The sequence below is a fragment of the Sitodiplosis mosellana genome, unplaced genomic scaffold (genome assembly GCF_009176505.1).
Source record: "Sitodiplosis mosellana isolate CC-2019 unplaced genomic scaffold, AAFC_SMos_1.0 Smas_scaffold_6162, whole genome shotgun sequence".
NCBI lineage: Eukaryota > Metazoa > Arthropoda > Insecta > Diptera > Cecidomyiidae > Sitodiplosis > Sitodiplosis mosellana.
In genome coordinates, this window is record NW_022601403.1 from 302,734 (window position 1) to 325,338 (window position 22,605).

General features: G+C 37.2%; 1 protein-coding gene across 1 annotated transcript in view; it reads right to left on the reverse strand.

Moving 5' to 3' along the window:
- Window positions 1–178: 178 nt before the first annotated feature.
- The window catches only part of LOC129574328 (alpha-catulin), a 27,880-nt gene continuing 5,453 nt past the window's right edge, over window positions 179–22,605 (reverse strand). The window contains exons 2-11 of the mRNA XM_055456163.1: window positions 12,225–13,514; window positions 5,469–5,685; window positions 4,927–5,105; window positions 4,709–4,814; window positions 3,858–4,265; window positions 3,590–3,748; window positions 3,011–3,504; window positions 2,643–2,927; window positions 1,896–2,420; window positions 179–1,573 (exon numbers count right to left, since the gene is read on the reverse strand). Coding sequence (XP_055312138.1) covers window positions 1,451–1,573; window positions 1,896–2,420; window positions 2,643–2,927; window positions 3,011–3,504; window positions 3,590–3,748; window positions 3,858–4,265; window positions 4,709–4,814; window positions 4,927–5,105; window positions 5,469–5,685; window positions 12,225–12,248 — 2,520 coding nt within the window. The 5' untranslated portion in view covers window positions 12,249–13,514 and the 3' untranslated portion in view covers window positions 179–1,450. The remainder of the gene's footprint in view (window positions 1,574–1,895; window positions 2,421–2,642; window positions 2,928–3,010; window positions 3,505–3,589; window positions 3,749–3,857; window positions 4,266–4,708; window positions 4,815–4,926; window positions 5,106–5,468; window positions 5,686–12,224; window positions 13,515–22,605) is intronic.

Here is a 22,605-nt window from a genome sequence, read left to right on the forward strand (position 1 = left end):
ATTTTACAATTATTGTAAAATTGTAAATACAATTGTAAATACAAGTTCACAATTATTGTAGAATTGTAAATACAATTTTACAATTATTGTAGAATTGTAAATACAATTTTACAACGAATTGTATTTACAATTACAATTACAATTTACAAAAATTGTAACAGTACTGTGCAACAGGCCCCAGGTTGTTTGCATGATTTCATTCGTGTTTAATTTTCTCCACCGAATTCCGGCATAATAATCGTACATTGGTTCTGATTGAATCATCTATATAATTGGTTCAGTATCAGATAAATATGTGACAATTTGTTAATAATTAAATTACCCTTGATACATTCCACTTACATTTGTAATATATATATAATATATGAATTTTCATTTTAGTTGTCGGTTTTGTTGTTCTGAGTGTGTGTGTAATGAGCCGTGTTTTGGTCTAACTACATCTATTTATCTTGATTGAGTAGGGGAAAGAGAAAAAAAAGGTGGATATAGAAAGAGATTTTTGTTTGTTTTGGATTTGTCTTTCTCCCAAATATACACGCTACACGTTAAACATGTGTGTCTACTAAAAAATCTTTCACTTTTTTCTTCTTTGTTTTGGTTTAAATACTTCAAGTTTCTAATATTAAATTCTAATCTCGGTTGTTTTTGTTGTTTGTTGTTCTCAAATATATTCTCGATTTGTAGTTGTTTTTTTAATGATTAGTAGAGATATTGTCATGAGAGCATACTCAAAATGCATACAACTACTTCACTATACATTTTATAGCTATAAATTGTGTGAATATGTATGTATGTTGATGCACTTCTGCTCGGCGCACATTTTTTCATTGTTCGAATAAATATTTTTTTTTGCGTTTTATTTGTTTGTTCATTTGTTTTTGTTACATCTTCAATTTGTTGGTTTTTGTTGTTGTTGTTTGTTGTCATCACAATTTGATAGGTTTGTTTCATCTAAATAATTTTTATCTCATATTTGTTTTTATATATCACAAACATATATGTTGCTTGCCCCTAAAGAGTTTTTGTTTTGTCTTCTTGTTCTTTTGTTTTTCTTTGTTTATAATAGATATAAAATGTTTTGTTGTTGTTGTTGTTGTTGTTGTTGATGTTGTTGTTCGACTACCCTTAGTAAGGGTAGTCAGGTCCATGTCGGCTGTACGTGTGTAGATGAATGAGTTTTTTTTATTAAATAATATTGTCTCCAATGCATTTAAAATGGCATGTAAAAGCATATCCCAGATATAGATCGCCATCAACCCTTCAATTAGTGCGAGACGATGGGGATTGGAGGACTTTGGATTGTCAGCAGGTATTGTTGACGATAATATTGATGAGGGTGATGATGAGTTTAAGATTGCACGCCATGGACCTACTTCTGATTCTAGAAAAGCAGAAAAGATACACGCGTCCTACGTGCGTCACCTTTGCCCCGTCGGGCCATCCCGTACTGTCACATGCTCGCCTCCGTACTTGTCGATGAACCCTTTGAATCACCAGCTACACCGCTGCCACCATCATCGTCACGCAATCCCGTCGTTGAACGTCCCGCCAATCCACTGAAGTCCAGTTTATACTGAAATTTTGGGCAGAGTTATTGGATTAGTATGGACAAAAATATTCACTTCGAAGAAAATCGTTGGAATTTTCATTTCAAAACAAAATCTTCGACATGGGAACTGATAAAAACGTCTTTGAAAGTTTTTTTGACTAGAAAACGAATTCAAAAGAGGTTAAGTGATCAAAATAAATTAAAAAACGTTATAAAGACACGCAATTCATTCGTCGATTTGAAGATCTTTGATCCAAAAAGGTGAAAAGTTTCGAGATCATTCTACAAACAGCACAGTGTTCATTTCTTTTTTTTATCCATCATTTCGTTGCAATGTCACGCTTACCTTGTTGGCACAATCGAAGCAGGTGGTCACCACTTTATTGATGACATTCATTAAATTCTTCGTTTCACGAATAACGTGATCGACTTTAACAAATGTAGCCGCCTTACCCACCGTCGGATCTTTCACGGTGAATTGTAATGTTTGCACATACGTTGGCACAACGTCCAACTGATCGAGAAGCTCTTTCTTTGAATCACCGGCCGGCACTTGATACGAAAATGTCCGAACCACTTTGTACAAACGATTCGCTTCTTCAGCAAAATATTCGGCTTGTGTGAATAGATCTTGGGTGGTGCGCAGTGTACCTTCACCTTTTGTAAATTGATACATGGAAAAGGCCATCGTTGACATGTTTTTCGCTCGTTTCACGATGTCGTTATTCTCATCGGATGTATTCCATTTATCCGTTTCGGCATCCATTTCATTCGCTGACATCTTCATTTCGAGGCCAGCCTTGGCGATTTTCTCTTGCTCTTCCTGATCCAAACGTACGGCTTTCAAGGGTTTCGATGTGGTACCGTGTTTCTGTTTGTGATTGTTGGAAAAAAGGGGAATTTTTTAGTGTACTTTCTCTTTCGTTAGTCATTTTTCTAGTTTTTTTTTTTGTTAAAATCCATTTTTTTTTTCAAATTTTCTGAAAAAAAAATCAATTTTTCAAGAGGACAGTGAATTTGTTTCTTCTTAAAAATTGAGTACAAGAAATTAAAAAATAAGTCAAACTATTCCCAGTTTGTAAATAACACTCACGCCGGGTCGAGGTAAGCTTAAATATTCGGTTCGATCTGGTTTTGAAATCGCTTGCACCGTTTCAATCACTTCTTTCGACACAGACGTCACATCGCCGGATAACCATTGCCACATGTCGCTAAACACTTCGAGATTCTCTTTGGCGATTTTACTATTTGGATGGGCGGACAATGCCCGCGCTGCTGTCAATACTTGTGGTCCATAGATTCGCAAATTGATCTCAGTGAATTTCGCTTGAATTTGTTGGGTTTCAGTTAAGGCAATATGACGTAAAAGTTTGCAGACCTACGAGGCAAAAAGAGCAAATAAACCACAAAAACACCGATTAGATATGGTAGAACTCGAAACAAAACGAAAATGGCACTCACTTCTAAAATGTGGTCAATATAATCGTGAAAACGATCTGCGCACTCTTGCAGTCGATCAAGTTCTTGGTTTAAGGCGATATTCCTGAGTGAATTAACCAATTCGATGCCTATTTTAATAATGTGATTGAGCTCGGGTATTTGATCGGCCACAGCCATCGATAGTTGTTGGGATAGATCTTGGGCAGCGCTGAGTACACTATCAATTGCTGCATCGATGTCAAAACGCGAATTTGGAAATTGTTCCATGTTCACAGCCATACGAAGACATTGATTCAGTTCCAGTCGCATTCGATCGCACAATAGCAGAATATTCTCCCGATGCTCGTGCGTTGTGTATGCTGAATCGGTGAAATCTTGCGTTTTTTCCACACACTTATTGAGCGCATAGAGCATTTCTTCACGGGTTTGCGGTGATAATATCGATATTCCTGTATAAAAGCCTAGATCTCTTTGTGACGACTCTCTCATTCGATAGCTGCCATCACAATCAGCATCTGTGGAAATTTTCGAACGACATGTGTTAGTGGCAATCAAAATGAGATTTTTGAAGAAGAAACCTGCTTATTGACAGATAATTACCTTTCAGACCATTACTAGTGCTGTGGTAGTCGTGTGGATCTCGATATGATTTTCGATGCGACATTGTCGATGCATGGTGATGATTTGTCATGTGGCGATCGCGTTCACTGTTGCTTCGCATCAGCTCACGTCCTTCTTGCGCTGGGTCTATTGGACGTCCTGTACAACAAGTCCAAGTAAAAAATCAGATTAAAAAAAAATGAAATGAAAATTTTGTTTCAAATCAAAAATTTGACCGAACTGAATTTCAAGAGCCACTATCGTTTACCTGTCGATGATATGTCCTTAATTGTGGGTTTTGATGAGCTCAATATCGTTGTACCCGATGCACTAAATCTAGGTCGTGAGCTTTCCATCAAACGTGCAAAAACTCGTAAACAACTCGATGCCGTGCCACGTTCACCGCCTTCCCAGTCCATTTGTTGCAGTCGACTGCGGCGATCGCTTTGCGATGCCGCCAATATGCTATCCTTAATTACATAATGAATAAGATCCATTGCGCGGCGCATTTGACAAAACACTGTGTCTCGATTCTCTTTGGAATGTATACATTCCGGATGACGTAAGCTCGTTTTTGATGATACCAATAACATAAGTGTTGATCGTTCCAGCACTTGGCGTGCGGCCGCCATTTGACTTCGTCGTCGCTCATCCTTTGGATCATTTTGGCGATTGCCTATGGAATTTATTATGGTGGAAAGAGATGCCAAATTAGATTAAAAAAAGTATTCAATTCATTTGAATGAAATGAAGGAAAATTTGAAAGAAAAAACAATCCAAAATATGAAAATTCAAATAAAAAAGTCCCGAATCGACAGAAAATCTTTCGTGAATTCAAGTAAATGAGTTTAGATTCGATTTCTACAACCAAACCTATTAGTTTTTTTTTAAAATCATTTTTAACCAATTTCTTCATTAACTTTGTTTCATTTCACATTTGTTTGTTTCTCTCATTAAAAACTCTTTAATGTCGTTTCAAGTTCTTTAGCTTTAATTCCAAAGTCATTCTTCAATTTGAAGCTCGTTTTTAAAATTCGAACTTGAAACGAGCGGAAAAGTTTAGTTTAAAAATCGATATAATAAGCTTTAAAATTGATTGAACATGTCAGTTCAACTCACAAGTCACGTGTGCTAGTTCAACCATTTCCGCACCAAACACCGAAAATGCCTTCACAAATTCGGTAAAATTAGCTACTGATTCCAGTCTGCTCAGGGTTTTTGGTATCTAAAACGGAAGAAAAAAATTATTTGTATCGTTATTTTAGGGTTTCACACATGTTGATGTTTTAAGCCTTAAATTGGTTTAAAAAAACCAATGATCCACAAGTGGCACTTACCTTGTCTTTGGCGAGAAGCAATTGTTTTACAACGACGATATCGGCAAGTAATAAGACTCGTGTCACTGAATTAAGAAGGGAACGTGCGGCACGGACCATTGATGTCCGATCGCATAGGGTGTCGTCTGGTTCAAGTGGTTCGTTGGCAACCATTTCGCATAATCGCTCTATTGATAGTCCTGTTTACGTAAGGTAACATCGAAATGAAAACGGATTTAAAAAAAAAAGATCCAAGTTTCATATTGAAATCGATTCGATTCGATTCGATTGACATGAAAGCCAAAATGAAAAATCACATTTAAAAAAAAATTCAAATTAGAAAAGTTAAATCAGTTTCAAATCAAAAATGAAACAAAGAAAATGAAATGAAAACCGGAAAAATTCCAAAAAATCGAATTCAAAAGTGAAATTAAAAAAAGTTGACCAAATCAAAATCGAAGCAAATAAAAAATTGAAATCATCAAATGAAATGTAAAATTAAATATGATCAAATTAATTCCGTGTGTATACGGCCGGGTGTGCGTGTGTCCATAAAATGTTACCTGCTGTTCGGGCTTCTTTGCATGCATCGTACATGTCCTGTTTAATTTCGGGATTATCATCGGCTATTGTTTCGCCAACGGTAACGAAGCGTTCCACAGCCAAATTAACGGATTGTCCAATGCGATCGATAACTCTTAATGTTCGTTCGGCAGCCGCCGCTGCTGCCGCCGCCGCCGAGTGTTGGCGTTCCGATCTGTGCTGTGCAACAGTCGATATCTGAAACACAACGAACGAACGAAAGACAAAAATAGAACCAAATCATCTCAATTACATTTTATTTAAATGATAAAAATTCGTTTTTGCTTCTTGTGTGTCTTGTTTGTCTATTGATTTTTGCATTTTGCATGCAAACGAATGGAAAATCAACGCGTTCATCATTTTTCCGAGAAATCAAAGCAAACAAAAAAGTCCATTTATTCGATTTGAGTTTGATTGGATAATGAATAATAAGTGTTCAAATGGAAGCAAAACGAGTTTTAAAATTTCAATCGAATTTCCCTTTCACTCTTTCCCAAACAAAGCAAGAGAAGAGCAGCAGCGAAAAAATCGCGTGCAATTCTCCAATCAATTTTTCATTTTGCGTCCACATGTTCTTCTCACACATCACACACACACACACACACGCGCGCGCGCGCACACTTCTGGCCTTCTTTGCCCATACTGGATGTTCATTTCTTTTTTTTCGCATTCATTCATTCGGTTCGTTGTAAAAAATTCAAATAATAATCACCAGAGGTTGGTTGCAGATAAATTTATTTATATAAATTTCAAATATCAAATAAATTTATCCGAAATTTTTCATGCGTTGTGTTGTTCTGACGCATTCGTAGTACATAAACGAAACATCGGCTGTTGTATTGGCAGCCAGCTATTCATCGCAGGAATGAGATTTTTGTTTTGTTCATTTACCGATATTTGTGAACAAGTCTGCCACTGTGTCATAGTATATATAGTCCATAAGAACTGTGCAGAGACGAAAATGTTCGCCATTTGGTTTTACATTGCCAATACATTATTTATGGAGATTTTTGTTTTTTTTGTTTGTTTGTGAACAAATCTGCATATCTTTTTGCATTGTATCTACACACTTCATATGGACATATACTATGTACAGTGGCAATGTAAAAAGATAGGCAGATTTGTTTACAAACAACACAAAATAAACAAAACAAAAAACTCCATAACTAATGTATTGACAATGTAAAACTAAATGGCGAACATTTTCGTCTTTGCACATTTCTTATGGACTATATATACTATGTAGTGACACAGTGGCAGAATTTTTGACAAATAACGGTAAATAAACAAAACGAAAATCTCATTCCAGCAATAAATAGCTGGCAAATGCGTTAGAACAACACGACGCATGAAAAATATCGGATAAATTTATTTGATATTTGAAATTTATATAAATAAATTTATGTGCAACCAACCTCTGAAAATCACGTTTGTTCGACGGTAATGCTCTGTCCGAAATGAACGAGGTGCACAAAATCGAATTGGACTGTACGGGAGGAAAAAAGCGGCAAATTATTTGCTGCTGTGTGGAGAATGGACAAAAATCTAATAGGCTTTTTTGCGTTGTGCTTTTTGATTCGAATTATTTTCTTGACTTTTTTTCCGTTTCTCATCGTCGCTTTTTCGGTTTCCAATACACAGCACACAAATAACTTTGACCATCAACATTCGACTCGGTCGGTTTGGGTGTTTGTAATGAATATGCCTTACGTGGCCTTTTATGTCTGTTCGTGATGTGCACGGGAAAAAGGAAGGAATTTTCCGCACGACATACAAAACGAACAGCAATTTCTTGTTTCGGCATTTGTGTGTGTGTGTGTGTGTGTGTGTGCTTCGGAGACGCGCTCGTAATCGCCATGCAAAAATCGTTCAACTCTTGTTAATTCCATGTTCCAGGCTGGTGATAGTAACATACATACATTTTTTTCCCAACCATTGTGTTCGATGGTGGTAGTGGTTGAATCGAAATGCAAAGAGATGAGGCGATGAACAAAAAATTCAAAGAATGCAAACGGAGAGAAGGGGGACAAGGGTGAAAACAAGCATGGTTCATTCGTCGGTTCTTCGCTCTATTAGTTCTCGATTTCCAGCGCTGCCTCAACTGTCCGCCAATTTGATCACGAACATTTTACTCAATCAAATAAAAGGCTTAATGCAGACAGTATGCACACTTTGTTCGGAACCGACTTTTTTTTCGCTTTGTTTGCAGCCACAATCTAGGGCTGACCAAAATGGTTTGAATGAGATTCTGGCGATTTGATCTGGGAATGACTCAAAGGTATGGGAGTCTTAGACTAAGATCTAAGGACCTAAGGCTTAAATCTTGAACTTTCTGAAGATTTACGAACTTTCTAAAGAGAGAAATCTTCAAACAGAGACAAAGAAACGTGCTCAGTGAGGCTCACTTAGTGAGTATCTCTCAATCGATGCATTTTTGAACTTGTCCACTATTTTTCGTTCCTCTCTGAAGCTTTTCATGCATTTAGTAAAATTTTCACTACTTTTTGATTGAAAAAACCCCTAGAAAATTCTCCTCTAAATATCAGGAACAGGTCATTGTCAATGGCTCTAAGTTCATTTGAACTGAAAAATCTGGAAGCAAGTACTGAATCTTTTCAAAAAATATTCAAATCTTGGCAGACCACATGCACATTTTTTTCGAATGAGTTTTATTCTGAACAAGTTTTGTTCCAAAATGCGTCTTCATGCAATCATTATTTTACCACACCCTATGCCAGCCCCGATCATCAAATTGCAAAAATGACCAGCATTTTCAAACAAAAACACAATGAAATCGAATCGAATCCCTCATTTTCTCTGTATCGTGTATTTTTTTTCCCTATGTTCCACCGCATCAAACACGCAATTCATTCGAGCCGTGTGTTGAGTGTGTGTGAGTACTTCGAATGCGGGACATTATAATAATTAATATAAACAAACTTTGTTGGTGGGTTCTATGGACTCTGCTTTAGTTTTGCACCAACAACAGTCCATTTCATTCGTCCAGTCGATTTTGGCTCAAATTACAGTTGTTTATCTTAATGTATAGTGTTTCGCGTATGAAACAATGGCTAAATGGGTTTTCCTTCTCGCTCTCGTTCGTATTTTAAATCGTCGTGCATACACCTCAATTATTCATATCATTCCATTCAATCATTTAAATATTTTAAATCGGTATGCGATACAATGTAAGCAATTCGACATACTACCAATTCCAGCCCACCTCATTTTCAGACTTTGTTTATTTATATGTTCGTTGTAATTATCATGAAATATTTCCTTATACATGATTTAAATTCACGCAAATACAGCAAATACGGTTTCAATTTCGGTTAAAGTCAACTCAATGCACAATGTACATACGTGATGTTAACAACAATGTTCGGTTGAACGTTGAATTAAAAATACCATTCATGATTTTAAATATGTACACATGAGCAAAATTGTTGCACACCATAAGTACGTTCACAACATAGTCATCAAATATAATTGAAATAGAGGAGAGAGAAAAAGGTCGGAAATTTCCGGAACGAGAAAAATAGAGAGAGAGAGAGAGAGAGAGAGAGAGAGAGAGAGAGAGAGAGAGAGAGAGAGAGAGAGAAAAGTCATCAACTATTCACACTCGACTAAGTGAAAGCTTTTAACTTCTCTCAATTAAACAGCTTTTAGCCCATTTAGATAACATTTAGTAAGTTTTTCCAACATTGAAATCACATTTTGTGCCACAACATTTGCATCATTTTATGATTTCCTTTTTGCAACATTGGAATAAAAATAAAACGTTTCTTCACTTTGATGAGTCATCGCAAACATGAAAGAAAACATAAACATTTTTATGGGTGAATTTGAATGAATAACACCAAACTTTCTGGAGAAACGGCACATGAGTCTAAAGAATGACAAGTGATGGATGCTTTGCTCTCATTAAATTCTACATTTCAATTTTCTTTTTCTGAACAGAAAATTTTTTTCAATTTTTTTTTTCTCAGCAGAAAAATGTTCTCTATTCTAACCATTCTAAGCGATTTGAAAACCACATTTGGTTGAAAAGCGATGTTTTAAGAAAAGGAAAATCCAAGCGAAAAACAGCATTTCGCAAAAAACTACCATTTATGCGACAATTAAATAAAATATTTTCTGCCATTAAACGGTGGGAAAAGAGTGATTTGAGCTGGAAATATGGTCATTAAATTGTCGTTTATAAGGTGATGATGAAGAGATTTCGAATTAAAGTGAAGAGGATTCATCTGGGAATTTATTCGTTTTTTTTGCACTACATGAAATGTAGAGCTACTAATCTGTTTTTTTTCTCAATACTTTTTTAGTCCTGAAACAAATTATGGTGAATTTGAATTTTATGCTCATATTTTTTTATTTAATTTAAACCAAAGGCAGTATATTTTAAAAAAGAAATAAAACCAAGATCTTGTAATTCATTTTGCAAATAAATATATCACTTCAAAGTTACTTTAATGGAATACATTTCATGTAGTGCGCCAAAAAATAGTTTGTTGTGAAACAACAAAATAGACTAAGTAACTAAAATCACATGAACGCAGAGCGAAGCGACACTCTGCGGTCTTGTTTTTTTCAATGATTCAGAGATTTACTAAAGCTTAGTATTATGTGCATTCTCTCATGTGTATTCGGTACTTGTGTCGCATTTCATTTATGGAATGGTCATGGATGGAAATCATAATAAAACTCCATTCGAGATGCTTAAATCATGAACCTTTTCGAAAATCTACTAACTCATCAGAATTTAATACTGGAAAAATAATCTGACGTTTTTTTATGGGGATAAATATTTTTGTCGTTGTTTTCTACTCCTGTCGCTTCTTATCGAAGATTTGATTTTCCTCACTCTTTTGTGGGAAAAAAAATACGAATCGCAAAATGTGAATCGCAGTTTGTGAATCGCAGTTTGTGATGACAGCCATTTGGTTGAAAGAAGGGATTCTCCATTCCATTTTAATTAGTCAGAATTCCTATACCTCTGAACCATCACTTTTCATTTAGGTCCATTAAATGCACTCTATCTCAACCATTCAGCTGTGTTAATCTCAGCCTCGACTTTTTAAAATCCTTTAATTGATTTAACCATTTTCATTTTGAGATAAATTAAGACGTATTGCCCAGAAATGAGTGTTATTAATAAACATTTATTATTAGAATGATAATGAATGGATGATGATTATGGTCATAATTTAATTATGACTCGAATCAAATTTCATTCCGCCCAAAATGTATCAACACACGTATCATATGGGAAACGAAGGAAAATGCCCCCCCCCCCCCCTTCAGCTGAGACATTCAAGCTGAGTGTGAACATGTGAAAATCAGCATAATTTATTCATTCGATAAAAAGTGGACCGATTTTCGATTGATATAAACCAGAATAGAATATTCGACCGTGAGAATCTGCATTATGAAAACGGTGCAGTAGAAATGGGTCTGTTTCGTTTTTTTCTGGTCTCGATTTTCCATTCGGTCTCGAAGGATGGAAAAATGTGTTGTGAAAAAACACTCGAAAATGTTTGAAGAAAAAACAGTGTTTTAAAAACACTAAATTCCAATTGGGTAAAAAAGAAGAATAAATGGACGAGTGCAGCACTATTTTCTGTGGCAAAAACACATGTGCCAAAGACGAAAGTACTTCTTTTGCCGAGAAATGTCGTGTTGCTTTAGCGCACGTGTAATTTATTTCGGTAACACTTTGATAAAGATCAAAAGTGTCGAGCAAGTCTGCCAGAGGTTTCTTGTCGACCACGTCTGTGAGAGGTTTCATGAAGTTGTTTTATTCATGTTCCAAAAATGAACCGAAAATCTACGTGTTCCTCGATATAAAAGACTTCATCGCCTATAAATTTATTTGAAAAAAAAAGTAAAAATTTCACGAAAAATCCGTAGAAATTCTTTAGAACTTGGTAAACTTCTTTCAAGTTTACGGTACCAATCAAGAATTCGACATGTATTCACGGAAAAATGATTATTTTTGAGGGATTTTAATTGTATTCCATCCCAAGAAATAACCATTTTTGATGAAGAAATTGGTGTTTTCGTTGGAAATGCGCATTTTCCATGAAGAAATGTGAGTTTCCTTTGGGAAAAACCTTATTGCCATTGGATAAATTCGAAATTTCGTTAGAAAAAAAATGCTCGTTTATGTCAGAAAAACGGTCGTCGGAAGACCATTCGTCGGAGAAATGTTCATCTCCACTAGAAATGTCCGAATGCGCTGAACAAGTCCTAACTTCCATAGTAAAAAATTGTTGATTTTCGTTGAAAAGGTTTTGATTGGAAATGCGTTGAATTTTTCGAAAATATGCAAGAAAAACACAGTGCAAACGCGAATGAAATCTGAAGCTCGTCAGTTAAAATAATATTGAAATTGTTAAAATAAACAAAGCCATCTATTTTTTCAAACCGAACAGCCGGTCTGTTTTCTTCTCTTTTTTCCTGTGTAAATATTTGAAAATGCGAAATTTGAGACGAAGAAAACGGTGAATGAGTTTGAGTCGACGAAAACCGTGCTCATTTGCTGAGTCAAAGAAAAAACAAAGCATCCAAGTAAAGTTGATAAGCAAAGCTGATATCTGGCCGTAAGATAATCTCTTCGATAAAGTAAAATTCAATTTTGATTGATGGCATTAAAGTGATAACAATCAATACACACACACACACATACACACTTCCAATATGTGAATACTGTGGGGGAAAAAAAGAGAAATATTTACCTGTCGATCGTAGGCTGTTGCCATTGTGTTGGATTGTTGGTGGCAAAATAGTTCGCGAAAACGTGCTCGCGGGGATTGGCCGAAAAGAATGTATTCAGCGTTTTAGCTGGTGTTGTTTGTGAAAGGGGACGCGATCTCAAAAATTCCAAATCACCAACGAGAGACTAATGAGTGGCGTGATTCAGCACACAGCAGCTGTGTACACAAAAAATATGCTTTTGCACATAGACCAAAATGCTGATAGTTATATGAGGAAACACTTGTTGGAGGAATTTCGTCATAGACACAGAAGAAAAAAAAACTCACTCACTCACATAGATACACAACATAGCAATGAAACACGATAAAATATGCACATGAAACTACGTGCGAATAGTTTTATTTCGCTGTGTTTGGAATGTGTGTATCTTCTTCGAATATTTTTTTTTTTCATTAAACACGGCAAATAGCAGTCAATATAAGCACTAAACACATATCCATTCGTGTACAACACACAGTGTGTCTCGTTCTCGTTCCGCTTCGGTTTGGTTGTAATGTGGAATATCAAGTCCTTGTTGAGTGGCTATGTGACGCACTTTTATGTGCATTCACTCACAATCCACTCTTGCACTCCGTTTATCTCTCTCACTCTCCGCCTCCTCTGTCAGTTGGTCTCTCTCTCTCTCTCTCTCTCTCTCTCTCTCTCTCTCTCTCTCTCTCTCTCTCTCTCTCTCTCTCTCTCTCTGTCTGTCTGTCTGTCTGTCTGTCTCTCCGCAATTCGTTTTACGTCATCGATTGCGAATGTGGCCCCCGTTTTGCATTCACCGTTTTACTCTTCCTGCTTCCGCTCTTGCTCTGCGTCGTCGTAGTCGTTCCGTTAATCTGCACTGTTTGATTCGAATTATATATTAAATTCTGTTTTTTATTCACTTAGATTTGGTTGTTGTTGTTGTTGTTGAAAGCGTTGACTTTTTTGTCGTTTATCGTCTTCGTAAACTGATTGATGTGAATGTAAAATCGATGATTATGTTGTTATTGCTTCGGTTGTTTTTTCACCCCCCGTTATTGTTGTTGCTGTTCGTGCTGCGTTCTTTTTCCCCGTACGCTCTTTCTACCTGTGTCCCGTCCGTGTAAATGATATTACCGTTGTTTTCACACGTTTTAAATTTAAATATTCAACAGCCGCATATGAAGTGCTTGAATGAGCCGAGCCGCGTACGCACGCTCCACACTCGAAATATGATTATTCGGGCTGTTGTTGTATTTTGTTGGCGGTAGTGCTGGTGGTGGTGGCGGTACCGTTTAATAAAACTATGAAGGAAAAAAAGAGAGAAGAAAAAATGAATGAAAAAAAGTCGTTCGATACCAAAACAAGCGTCGGATAAATTGATGAATGGATTGCATTCATTGCTCAATCCGACGAGCCAGTGGCTTGAAGCCACGGAGAAAGGTAAAGAGCAAAAGAGAGACAGGGAAAGAGAGGGAGAAGGAAAGATAAAGGGAGAGAGAATGAGAAAAAAAAGGGGAAAAGGCATGAGTAAGAGCCAAAAAAGTGGAAAAATGGAAGAACGAGAATCCGAAACAACACATTTATTGATGCGATGACAAAAATGAGCATCTGGCAAAATATTACGCAAAAACAAGTGGTCTGGCAATTTTAGAACCGAAACAGTCATTCAAGATGACAGATACGCTCATTTTGTGTATGTGTGCTTCAATACTTATGTATATGTGTTTATGATTTTAGTCGCACCGAAAAAATAAAATAAAATAAAAGCAAATTATATTGGTTTGTCTTTCTGTTTGAATTCCCTTGCACAAAACGCGGTCTCGCGTTGATGATCTTGAGCGGTGGAAATTGATTTTATTTGCCATAAACACCCTCCGAAATTGTCATATTTTCAAGCGTTTTTATTGCCATAATTTTATTGCACACCAGAGACTTTGCTCTCTTTATGTCTTTGTTTCTCTTCCTCTATGCCTCCGTCTCTCTATCTCTTTCTTTATTTATCTTCGTCATTTCATTTCCGACGACAAATGGGCCTCGGCACTCATGAGTATTGAAAAATAACATTTCGCCTTCCACGAGGCCCCGAAATGAAAATTTCGCGGTCCAACATCCGAACAGCACGCGAACAAATTATGTTGCGTTAAAAGTAATTACCGTTTGGTAAAATCGGCATGTGGTTCTTATTGTTGTCAACTCAACATTCATGGCACTCATACGTGTATGAGTGTGTGTGTGTGTGTGTGTGTGTGTGTCACACCATTTAAACAGACTATAATCGATATAAATGCGTTTTATGTCGTTTTTATGATTTCCTTGTTCCACATTCAGCGGGAACAAAATGTCGGGAATATAATTTCACCTCTATTTATTCCTCTCTCACTCTCTATCTCTCGCTCTCTCATTCAAACTGACAATGTTTTGTAATCTGATCCGTTTGTGCAAATGAGGTATAGCCAATAAAAAATGAGAGTGTTAAATGATCTCATTCAGTAGAATAATCAGCTTTTTTTTCCTTTTTCTCTCTCTCTATCTCTCTCTTCAATAGATTCCAAAAAGCTATTAACTTTTTTTCTGCTGGCTTACTCACTGTTTGCAATCGAATTCAGAATAAATCTGAATTTATGCAACGAATTTGAATTCCGGGCCAGCATTTAAAATGCTGGGAAAAAAGTTTTGGAATTGTTTGGCCATTGGCAATTGGCTATATTGCATTCGAATAACACGGGATTAACAAACACCAATCTATAATGACTTTGTGTTTTGAATTTCCAACTAATGCCCAGCAATGCTGAAAACTTTTGTTCGGTGTGTGTGTGTGTGTGTTTGTGTATAGAAAATGTTGTCATTATTTGTCATTGTTGTTGTTGTTTTCGACACATACATACACACACACGAGCAGCATACACTCAGCCGTAATAACCACCATTCGGCTTAATCAAATGAATGGAAAATATTCATTGCACATCTCTATTCGGCACTTCAACTATTTTAAATGCAAATATGGATTGCACAAAATTGTTATGGCAACGGCGATGCTACGAGAACATTCGCAGATTCACCAGTCAATTAGATATATGCTTTGTGTGTGCCTGTTCCAAAAAAGCGAAAATAATATTGCGAACATGCGATACGCTTCATTTCAAGTGGTTAATTGCATTAACATACAAATGGATTTCAGATTAAAGCCTTGGAAATTGCATTTTAAAGTGAGCGCACGCGATGAACTACGGGATTTTTTTTTCCGCCGGTGTTGTGTGTGTCTGTCTGAAATGGGAATTTGAGAAATTGTGGGAACGTCCGAAATAACACGCGTAAAAGAGAGAGTTTCGGGATATTGAAAGAGAAAGCGATGGAGATCCGAGGGAAGGAGATAGAGATTGAGATTGAGATATAAAGAGAAAGAGAAAGAGAAAGAGAGAGAGAGAGAGAGAGAGAGAGAGAGAGAGAGAGAGAGAGAGAGTAGGAGTTGAAGAGAGGGAATGAAATACGAAGAGACAAAAAGATTGAGTAATCGACACAACGAGAGAAAGTTTGATAGAGCGAGACTCTCACGATAGAGCGAAAAGAGGTAAAAAAGAAATAGCGAGTGTTACGTGCAAACGAGGAATGAATGGGAAATAGACGAGAGGGACGACATGGAAAAAGAGACATTGAAGAGCGTTGTAAAGACTTTACGTTTTAAATACCCTATGGTAATTAATTGATTGCGGTGGTAGTTTTGCTAATCTCTCTCCCCCTTTCTTTTTCTATCCATCTCGCATTCGTTTGTTCGTCATGAACGTAAACAGTATCCGTGTGCGCATTTAATAGCTTTAATCCGACATTATTCGGTGGTTTTTAGCTTTTCGTCGCCTGGAATTGTGGAAGCGAAGGCGTTCGCGCGCTAGCATGCCGACGGATGGACAAGAGAGCACGCTCTCTCTCTCTCTTTGCACGCTCATTAACACAATCGAAATACGTACACGCTAATATAATTAGAGCGGCAAGCATGTCGCCTTTCGGCATTGGCCATTGACAACATTATATATAATAATGATTATCCAGTTTTTCAGTTGAATAAAGACTGTGGTTTTATTCAATGTTAAAAATAAGGTCAATTTCGTTATTCAATCCCATATCTTGCTCTCTCTCTTGCTCTCGTTGTCGTATCTCATTCATTCTCCGTTTTATTGTTTTCTTCTTTGAAAAACCACCATTTTTTTCTCATGCAGCTCACGAACGATATGTGTGTGTGGGCGAGGGCTGTGCGATTATTTTTATTATTTTAAACTAATAAAGTACATCTTTTTTTATATAAATAACTTGTGCTTGCGGTAAATATTTTTCTCTCTCCCTCTCCATTCGTTATAAATAGCGTAAAAATATAACTAATCGTAACAAAGGGTAGAGAAACAGTTGCAATAGTTGCTTTCGATGGCTTTCTTCCAATTGACTTGTTGTTCCCATAAATGTCATGTTGTGCCACAGTTAAATTGATTTATTTTATGCCTTCATGTGCGCATTTTTGTTGTTGTGGTTGTTGTTGTTGTCGCCGTTGTATTATCGCTATCTCTTTGCTCTCACCCAGGCGCAATTTATTTTGATTTCTCGTTCACTCTTTTTTTTCTGCGTTCCCTCTCGTTCATTTGCCTGCATTCTCAGTCTCGCTTCCGAAATATGTCACTTGGTCAGAGTAAAAAACGAGCTTTCAGTTGAATTTGAATTGATTTTTATGCTCGCTCACAATTAAATTGCAAGTGCAACAACTGTTTTTATTTCTGGTCTTGGCCAGTGCCGAATAGAGATGTGCAATTCCAATATTTTCCATTCATTTGATTAAGCCGAATGGTGGTTATTGCCTCTCCATTATTACGGCCGAGTGTATGCTGCTCGTGTGTGTGTATGTATGTGAGCACAATTTTCGAACAAGAGAGAGAGAGAGAGAGAGAGAGAGAGAGAGAGAGAGAGAGAGAGAGAGAGAGAGAGAGAGCCAATGGCCAACAATTCCAAAACTTTTTTCCCAGCATTTTAAATGCTGGCCCGGAATTCAAATTCGTTGCATAAATTCAGATTTATTCTGAATTCGATTGCAAACAGAAAAGTAAGCCAACAGAAAAGAAGCCAATAGCTTTTTGGAATCTATTGAAGAGAGAGAGATAGAGAGAGAGAGAGAAAGGAAAAAAAAGCTGATTATTCTACTGAATGAGATCATTTATCACTCTCATTTTTTATTGGCCTTACCCCATTTGCACAAACGGATCAGATTACAAAACATTGTCAGTTTGAATGAGAGAGCGTGAGATAGAGAGTGAGAGAGGAATAAATAGAGGTTAAATTATATTCCCGACATTTTGTTCCCACACATTTTGTTCACAATTAAATTGCAAGTGCATCAACTGTTTTTTTTTCTGGACTTGGTCACACTGCCAACAGCAAATGTACAGTTTTGCAACATTTTAATGTCAGCAATATCAGAAATAAATTAAAATTGCTGCTAATCGCAAAATGGTGTCCATGTTCATCTCCGTTCCAAGGCCTCTCATATGATACCTATATTGACTATTCATATGTGAAAATGGTGTTAAGTCGTGTTAACTCGACCATGATGGACCGTGATGGACCATGATGGTGCCTATGTCACCCACCGGCCCAAGACCTTTCCAATGATGTGCAGCATGTCCAGATCGGACCACGCGTTTGGCCTCCAAGTCGTTTCTGACAGACACACATTCTCTTTTATATATATATAGATTTAAATTTCGCGTGACTTATTTCTTCACCACTTTTTGGTGTTGCTTCTAAATAAAGGCGGCCGAATGTTTCGCGTTGGTGTTGATTATAATCCACATGTCTAATTCAATTAAAGCATTAAAGTAATTGTATTCGAAGCACATGGGTGCTGATTTGATGAAGCTAACCACTCAAATTCCGAATGACCTCACCCCACACCACACACACACACACACTCACACCAAAAACACGAAATGGAATTTATTTTGTTTTGGAAAACAACGAATGCGCGGAGGGAATTGTGCGGCGAGCGATTTTTTATGTAGCGAATGGGTGTAAATGACAAAAACGAATTTTGATGAAACAACCAATTTTTTCCCACTCTTTTTCAAGTGGAAAATGAAACTAAAATGGGAAATAAATTTTCGTAAGCTTGCAATTGAGTAGACGCAATGAGTTGTTTATTTCTTCAAATGCATGAGTGATCGAGTGGAAGCGAACGAGCGATAATGAACGAGACAAAGTGAACGTTATTGATAGAAAACCATGAAAGGCTGTGATTCACGGCTTGTGAAGGAAAAGCGATGGAAATTGAAGGGAAAATGTGGAGAATCTGCGAAAAGCGAGAAGAAGCAAGAAAATACGACGGAAAACGATAGCGCTAAATCAAGAGCCAGTAAGAGAGCAAAAGCAATTGTAACAGTGAGTGCAAGAGCAAGAGCGAGGAAGTAAAACGAATGAAACAGAAAAAAAGCTAATACAAAGAAATATCGACCGAACTCCATTGGGAATCAATCAATTTTTTAAGTTGTTTAAAGTGCGAGCGAGTGGTTTGAGACTGCGAAACCGATATTTCGCATTATTGGCCCAAACAACAAGATGTCCAAAAACTCACTTCGGAACATGCTTGAACGTGGCGTTCCCAGTGAATTATTATCGCCAAAACTTTTCCATCCAATATACTGCAAATGACAGGAAGTCAAACTTTTGTACAAATACAGACACATACACATACTCACGCGTATATACCCAACCAATCGAATGAAAAATAGTGAACCAAGGAATAAAATAACGACAGTTTTCACACAATTCTAATAAACAACACTTCGACAATACATCATATTTGCCATTGTGTGATTCATTTACTACGGATAATGAGTATTGTTGCGGCGATGGTTTCGTTTTTCGACTTTAGGCAAATACTTTTGTGTCTAGAAAATGAAATAACAATGCCTTTGTGCTCAGTGAGTGAAATATACCGAAAAAAGGGCAAAGGGAATATATGGTTGTGGCCACGTTTCGGAAAACTAAATGTCCATTTGTAGATTTGTTTGATTGGATTGATAAATGAAGCCAAGTTCAAGTTAAAGGAAGAAAGGGCTAAAGGTGAAACGAGACGGAAATCAAAAGAGAGAAATCGTAGAAAAAATGTCGAAAAGCATAGGGAAATTGAGAGAGAGAGAGAGATGGTACGAGAGAGGGTACGAGAAAGAGTACGACAGAGAGAGTGAGAAGGAGAGAGAGAGAAAGAAAAAAAAACACGGAAAAACAGCTATAGTAAAAAGTGTGAAACCGAAGCAATGCATCGAAGGTGACCAAACGAAATCGGTAAAATGGTAAAATGTGTGTTGCGGCACACCGGAAGTATATGACATCGCGAACTTAAATCATCCGGATATTTCACACAATAAAACTATTTGATGAATATTTAGGCAATGGTAGCACATTTTCTTTATTTGTTTGTCTCTTCAAATGAACACTTTTTGCGTCTCATTGGAAACAAATGGCGGTGGCTATCCTAAAAATAGAACCTGGAATTTTTTTTCGTAGCCGATAAAAATCCGTGTTTTTTTTTGTTTGTTTTATCGCTATTTTCTTCTTCGGTCTCATTGCATTGACATGGAAAAGAAAATGTGTACATTTTGAGCAGTGTTTTAAGTTGCCAACAATGGTATCATGGGAGCAACAGATAATACAGCATTCCCGTGGTATTCAATTCCACTTTGTACTTCATTGGAAATTAACTCTGTTCGACTTGTATTCAAAATTCTTTTGCTTTCGAAAAAGAAAGGGGGGTTTTCGTTGAAAATTTGGATAGACAAATTTTGTACTACAAAACAACGAATTGCAAAAAACTTGTTGGAAATTCGATCAAATTTATGCCCTTAATGTCAAATAAGTACAATCGGCAGATGAACGCACCCCAAATAACCATAAGAAATACATTGAAAGATGTTAGGAACGCAATCTTAGGGCAAAGTTTCCAACAAGTTCTTTCATTGTTGTAAAAGGGCGAGTTTCGAATCACAAATCGACGGGCTTCCAAAATGCGAAGCGAGGACTTCAAATTGCAAAAAATCAGCCAATTTCGAGTTAGCCGGTGAAAAAGAGCGTTGTATGATAGTGTGACAATTGCAAAGAATTCGAGCACTGTCTTCATGGTTTACGCTTGAAAACCGCACTCAAAACGGCCTATCAACAAAACAAAGTGTCCGACCTGAAGTGTGCTTTGAGCAAAGCTTTCGATACATTGTTTTTCGCCACCTTTATGATAAAGGCTTTATCTGAGCCCAAGAGAGCGAGCGAGCGATAGTGGGAGGGATTGTGTGAGAGAGAGAAAGTGTGTGTGTATGTTCAAAAAGTGGTGCTGAAGGAGAACACCATCACCGGGGAGACTAAACGGCAATCATATCGATAATAAATGATTATATGTTTGGCATCGAAACCGAAAATAATCGGTGAAATTGGTCGATACAAACATAGCTTGAGTGAGCAAAACGGCAAAGCATGGTTGTTGTTGTTGTTTTTTTTTTTTCACTTCCTTGGACTTGATGATTGACAGCGGTTGTATTGATTTTTGTGTGTATGTATGTTTGTTCAGGGTTTCTACTGTTGCTGGTTTTATTTTTATGATTGATTTGTTTGATCATTCAAACAAACATCAACAAAACGTCTGAAAATAAACATTCGAAGCGAAACGCATACGGTTTGCATTGAAGGGAAAGCGACTCGAGTTTCAACTTCGTCTTTTAGTTGTTGTTGTTCGAAATCGATATTTATAAGTTTGATTTTTGATTGCATATTTTCGATTCACATTTCCAATTTAGTTGGGTAGCGCTTTTTTTCCTATTTCATCGTATCAACTGTCAATATGCTCTCAACATACGGCGAAAACCACCCGCATTTGTCGATAAGGTTTTTTCTTCGGAAAATTTCGTTCTCTCTCCCTCTCTCTCTCTCTCTCTCTCTCTCTCTCTCTATCTCTCTTTGCACCGAGATTGAAAATTGTGAAAGGTTTTGTCGAATGATGAAGACGAACGAAATGAAAAGCGCAACCAGAGATATTTTGACCTGCTTTATTGTGAAGCAAAGAAAGGGAGTGCGGGAGTACTGTTTTTCTTAACATACGATAAAAATTCATTGATATTGATTGAGCCGATGTTGTGCATCAATGTTGTTCTGTGAGTGAGTGAGTGAGTGTGGCTGACTGCCTGCTGTGTGAGCATTCAATGCATAGTATAAATTTGCATAAGAGTTAATGGAGCCCAGTACCATTTGCTCTTCACTTCTCGCACTCTTTTCTTGCCTTTTTCGCTTTGCTTTTTCCTCCACTGCTATTCGCTCCTTCTTCTCCCTCTGTCTATCGTGCTTTTTTTTCTTTCACTTTTTATTTTGCTTTCGTTCGGCACGGCATGGCACGGCACAAATACAGGCCCGAACCTGTTCGCCTGGTGAACCAGAGAACACGAAACTTGAGATAAAAAAAAATAATAGAAGCTGACGACAAAATCAAGGCAAAGGGAGACAGAAACAAGGGCGCACACAACAAGAGAGAATAGAATCAGAACGAGAATGATGGGCCGGATGACGCTGACAATGTGTTGGTGTGTATGTGTCGTATCATTTGGTTCTGTGCTTAGTTGTGTGTGTATTCATTCAATGATTCGTTTCAAATTGTCACATTCATTTTCACCGTGTCTCCGCACATATTTCTCTCTCTCACTCTCTCTCTCTCTCTCTCTCTCTCTCCCGGTCTCACAAACTCGCTGTTGTGCTATCCCTCGTTTCATACACAGTGTGCTTTTTTTTATGATAGTAATGCCTTTCCACTTGAGTCTCACCGAAAATGTCTCACTGTTCATCGAAAGGTGCTATTAGACGAATAGATACCCCAGCTCATGAAAGTAAAGAGACGAAGACGACCGAAGGAATGTGAACAAGCACACACTCACACATACAAAAAAACGAAGTGAGCATCACATTCAAACCGAAATGGCAAAGCCATAAAAAAGCGCACGAGGCAGGCAACGAACGTATAACAGTACAAGCCGTAACGAGGCGATATAGGCGTATTCACTCGAACTGTGATGTGCACTTTAAATTTTAATCAAAAAACCCCCGAACCAAACGAGAGAAGAAAAAAAATAGACACCGTGTGACTGGAGAGAGAGAGAGGGAACGAACGTTAGAGAAATCGTCTGCCTGGAAGTAGAGATTGCAAAAGCGGCATCAATGTGTGTATATTTGCGCCAAAAAAAACACGACAACGACTTTTCCGAATATTGAAAATGATTAAATAGAAAAAGCACCGTGTCGCAGGCTGTTAAAGTGAGCGACGGGATTTCTGCTATGAAATGAGAGCAACGGCAATAAGTTTTAGCATAAAAAAACACAACGAACCAC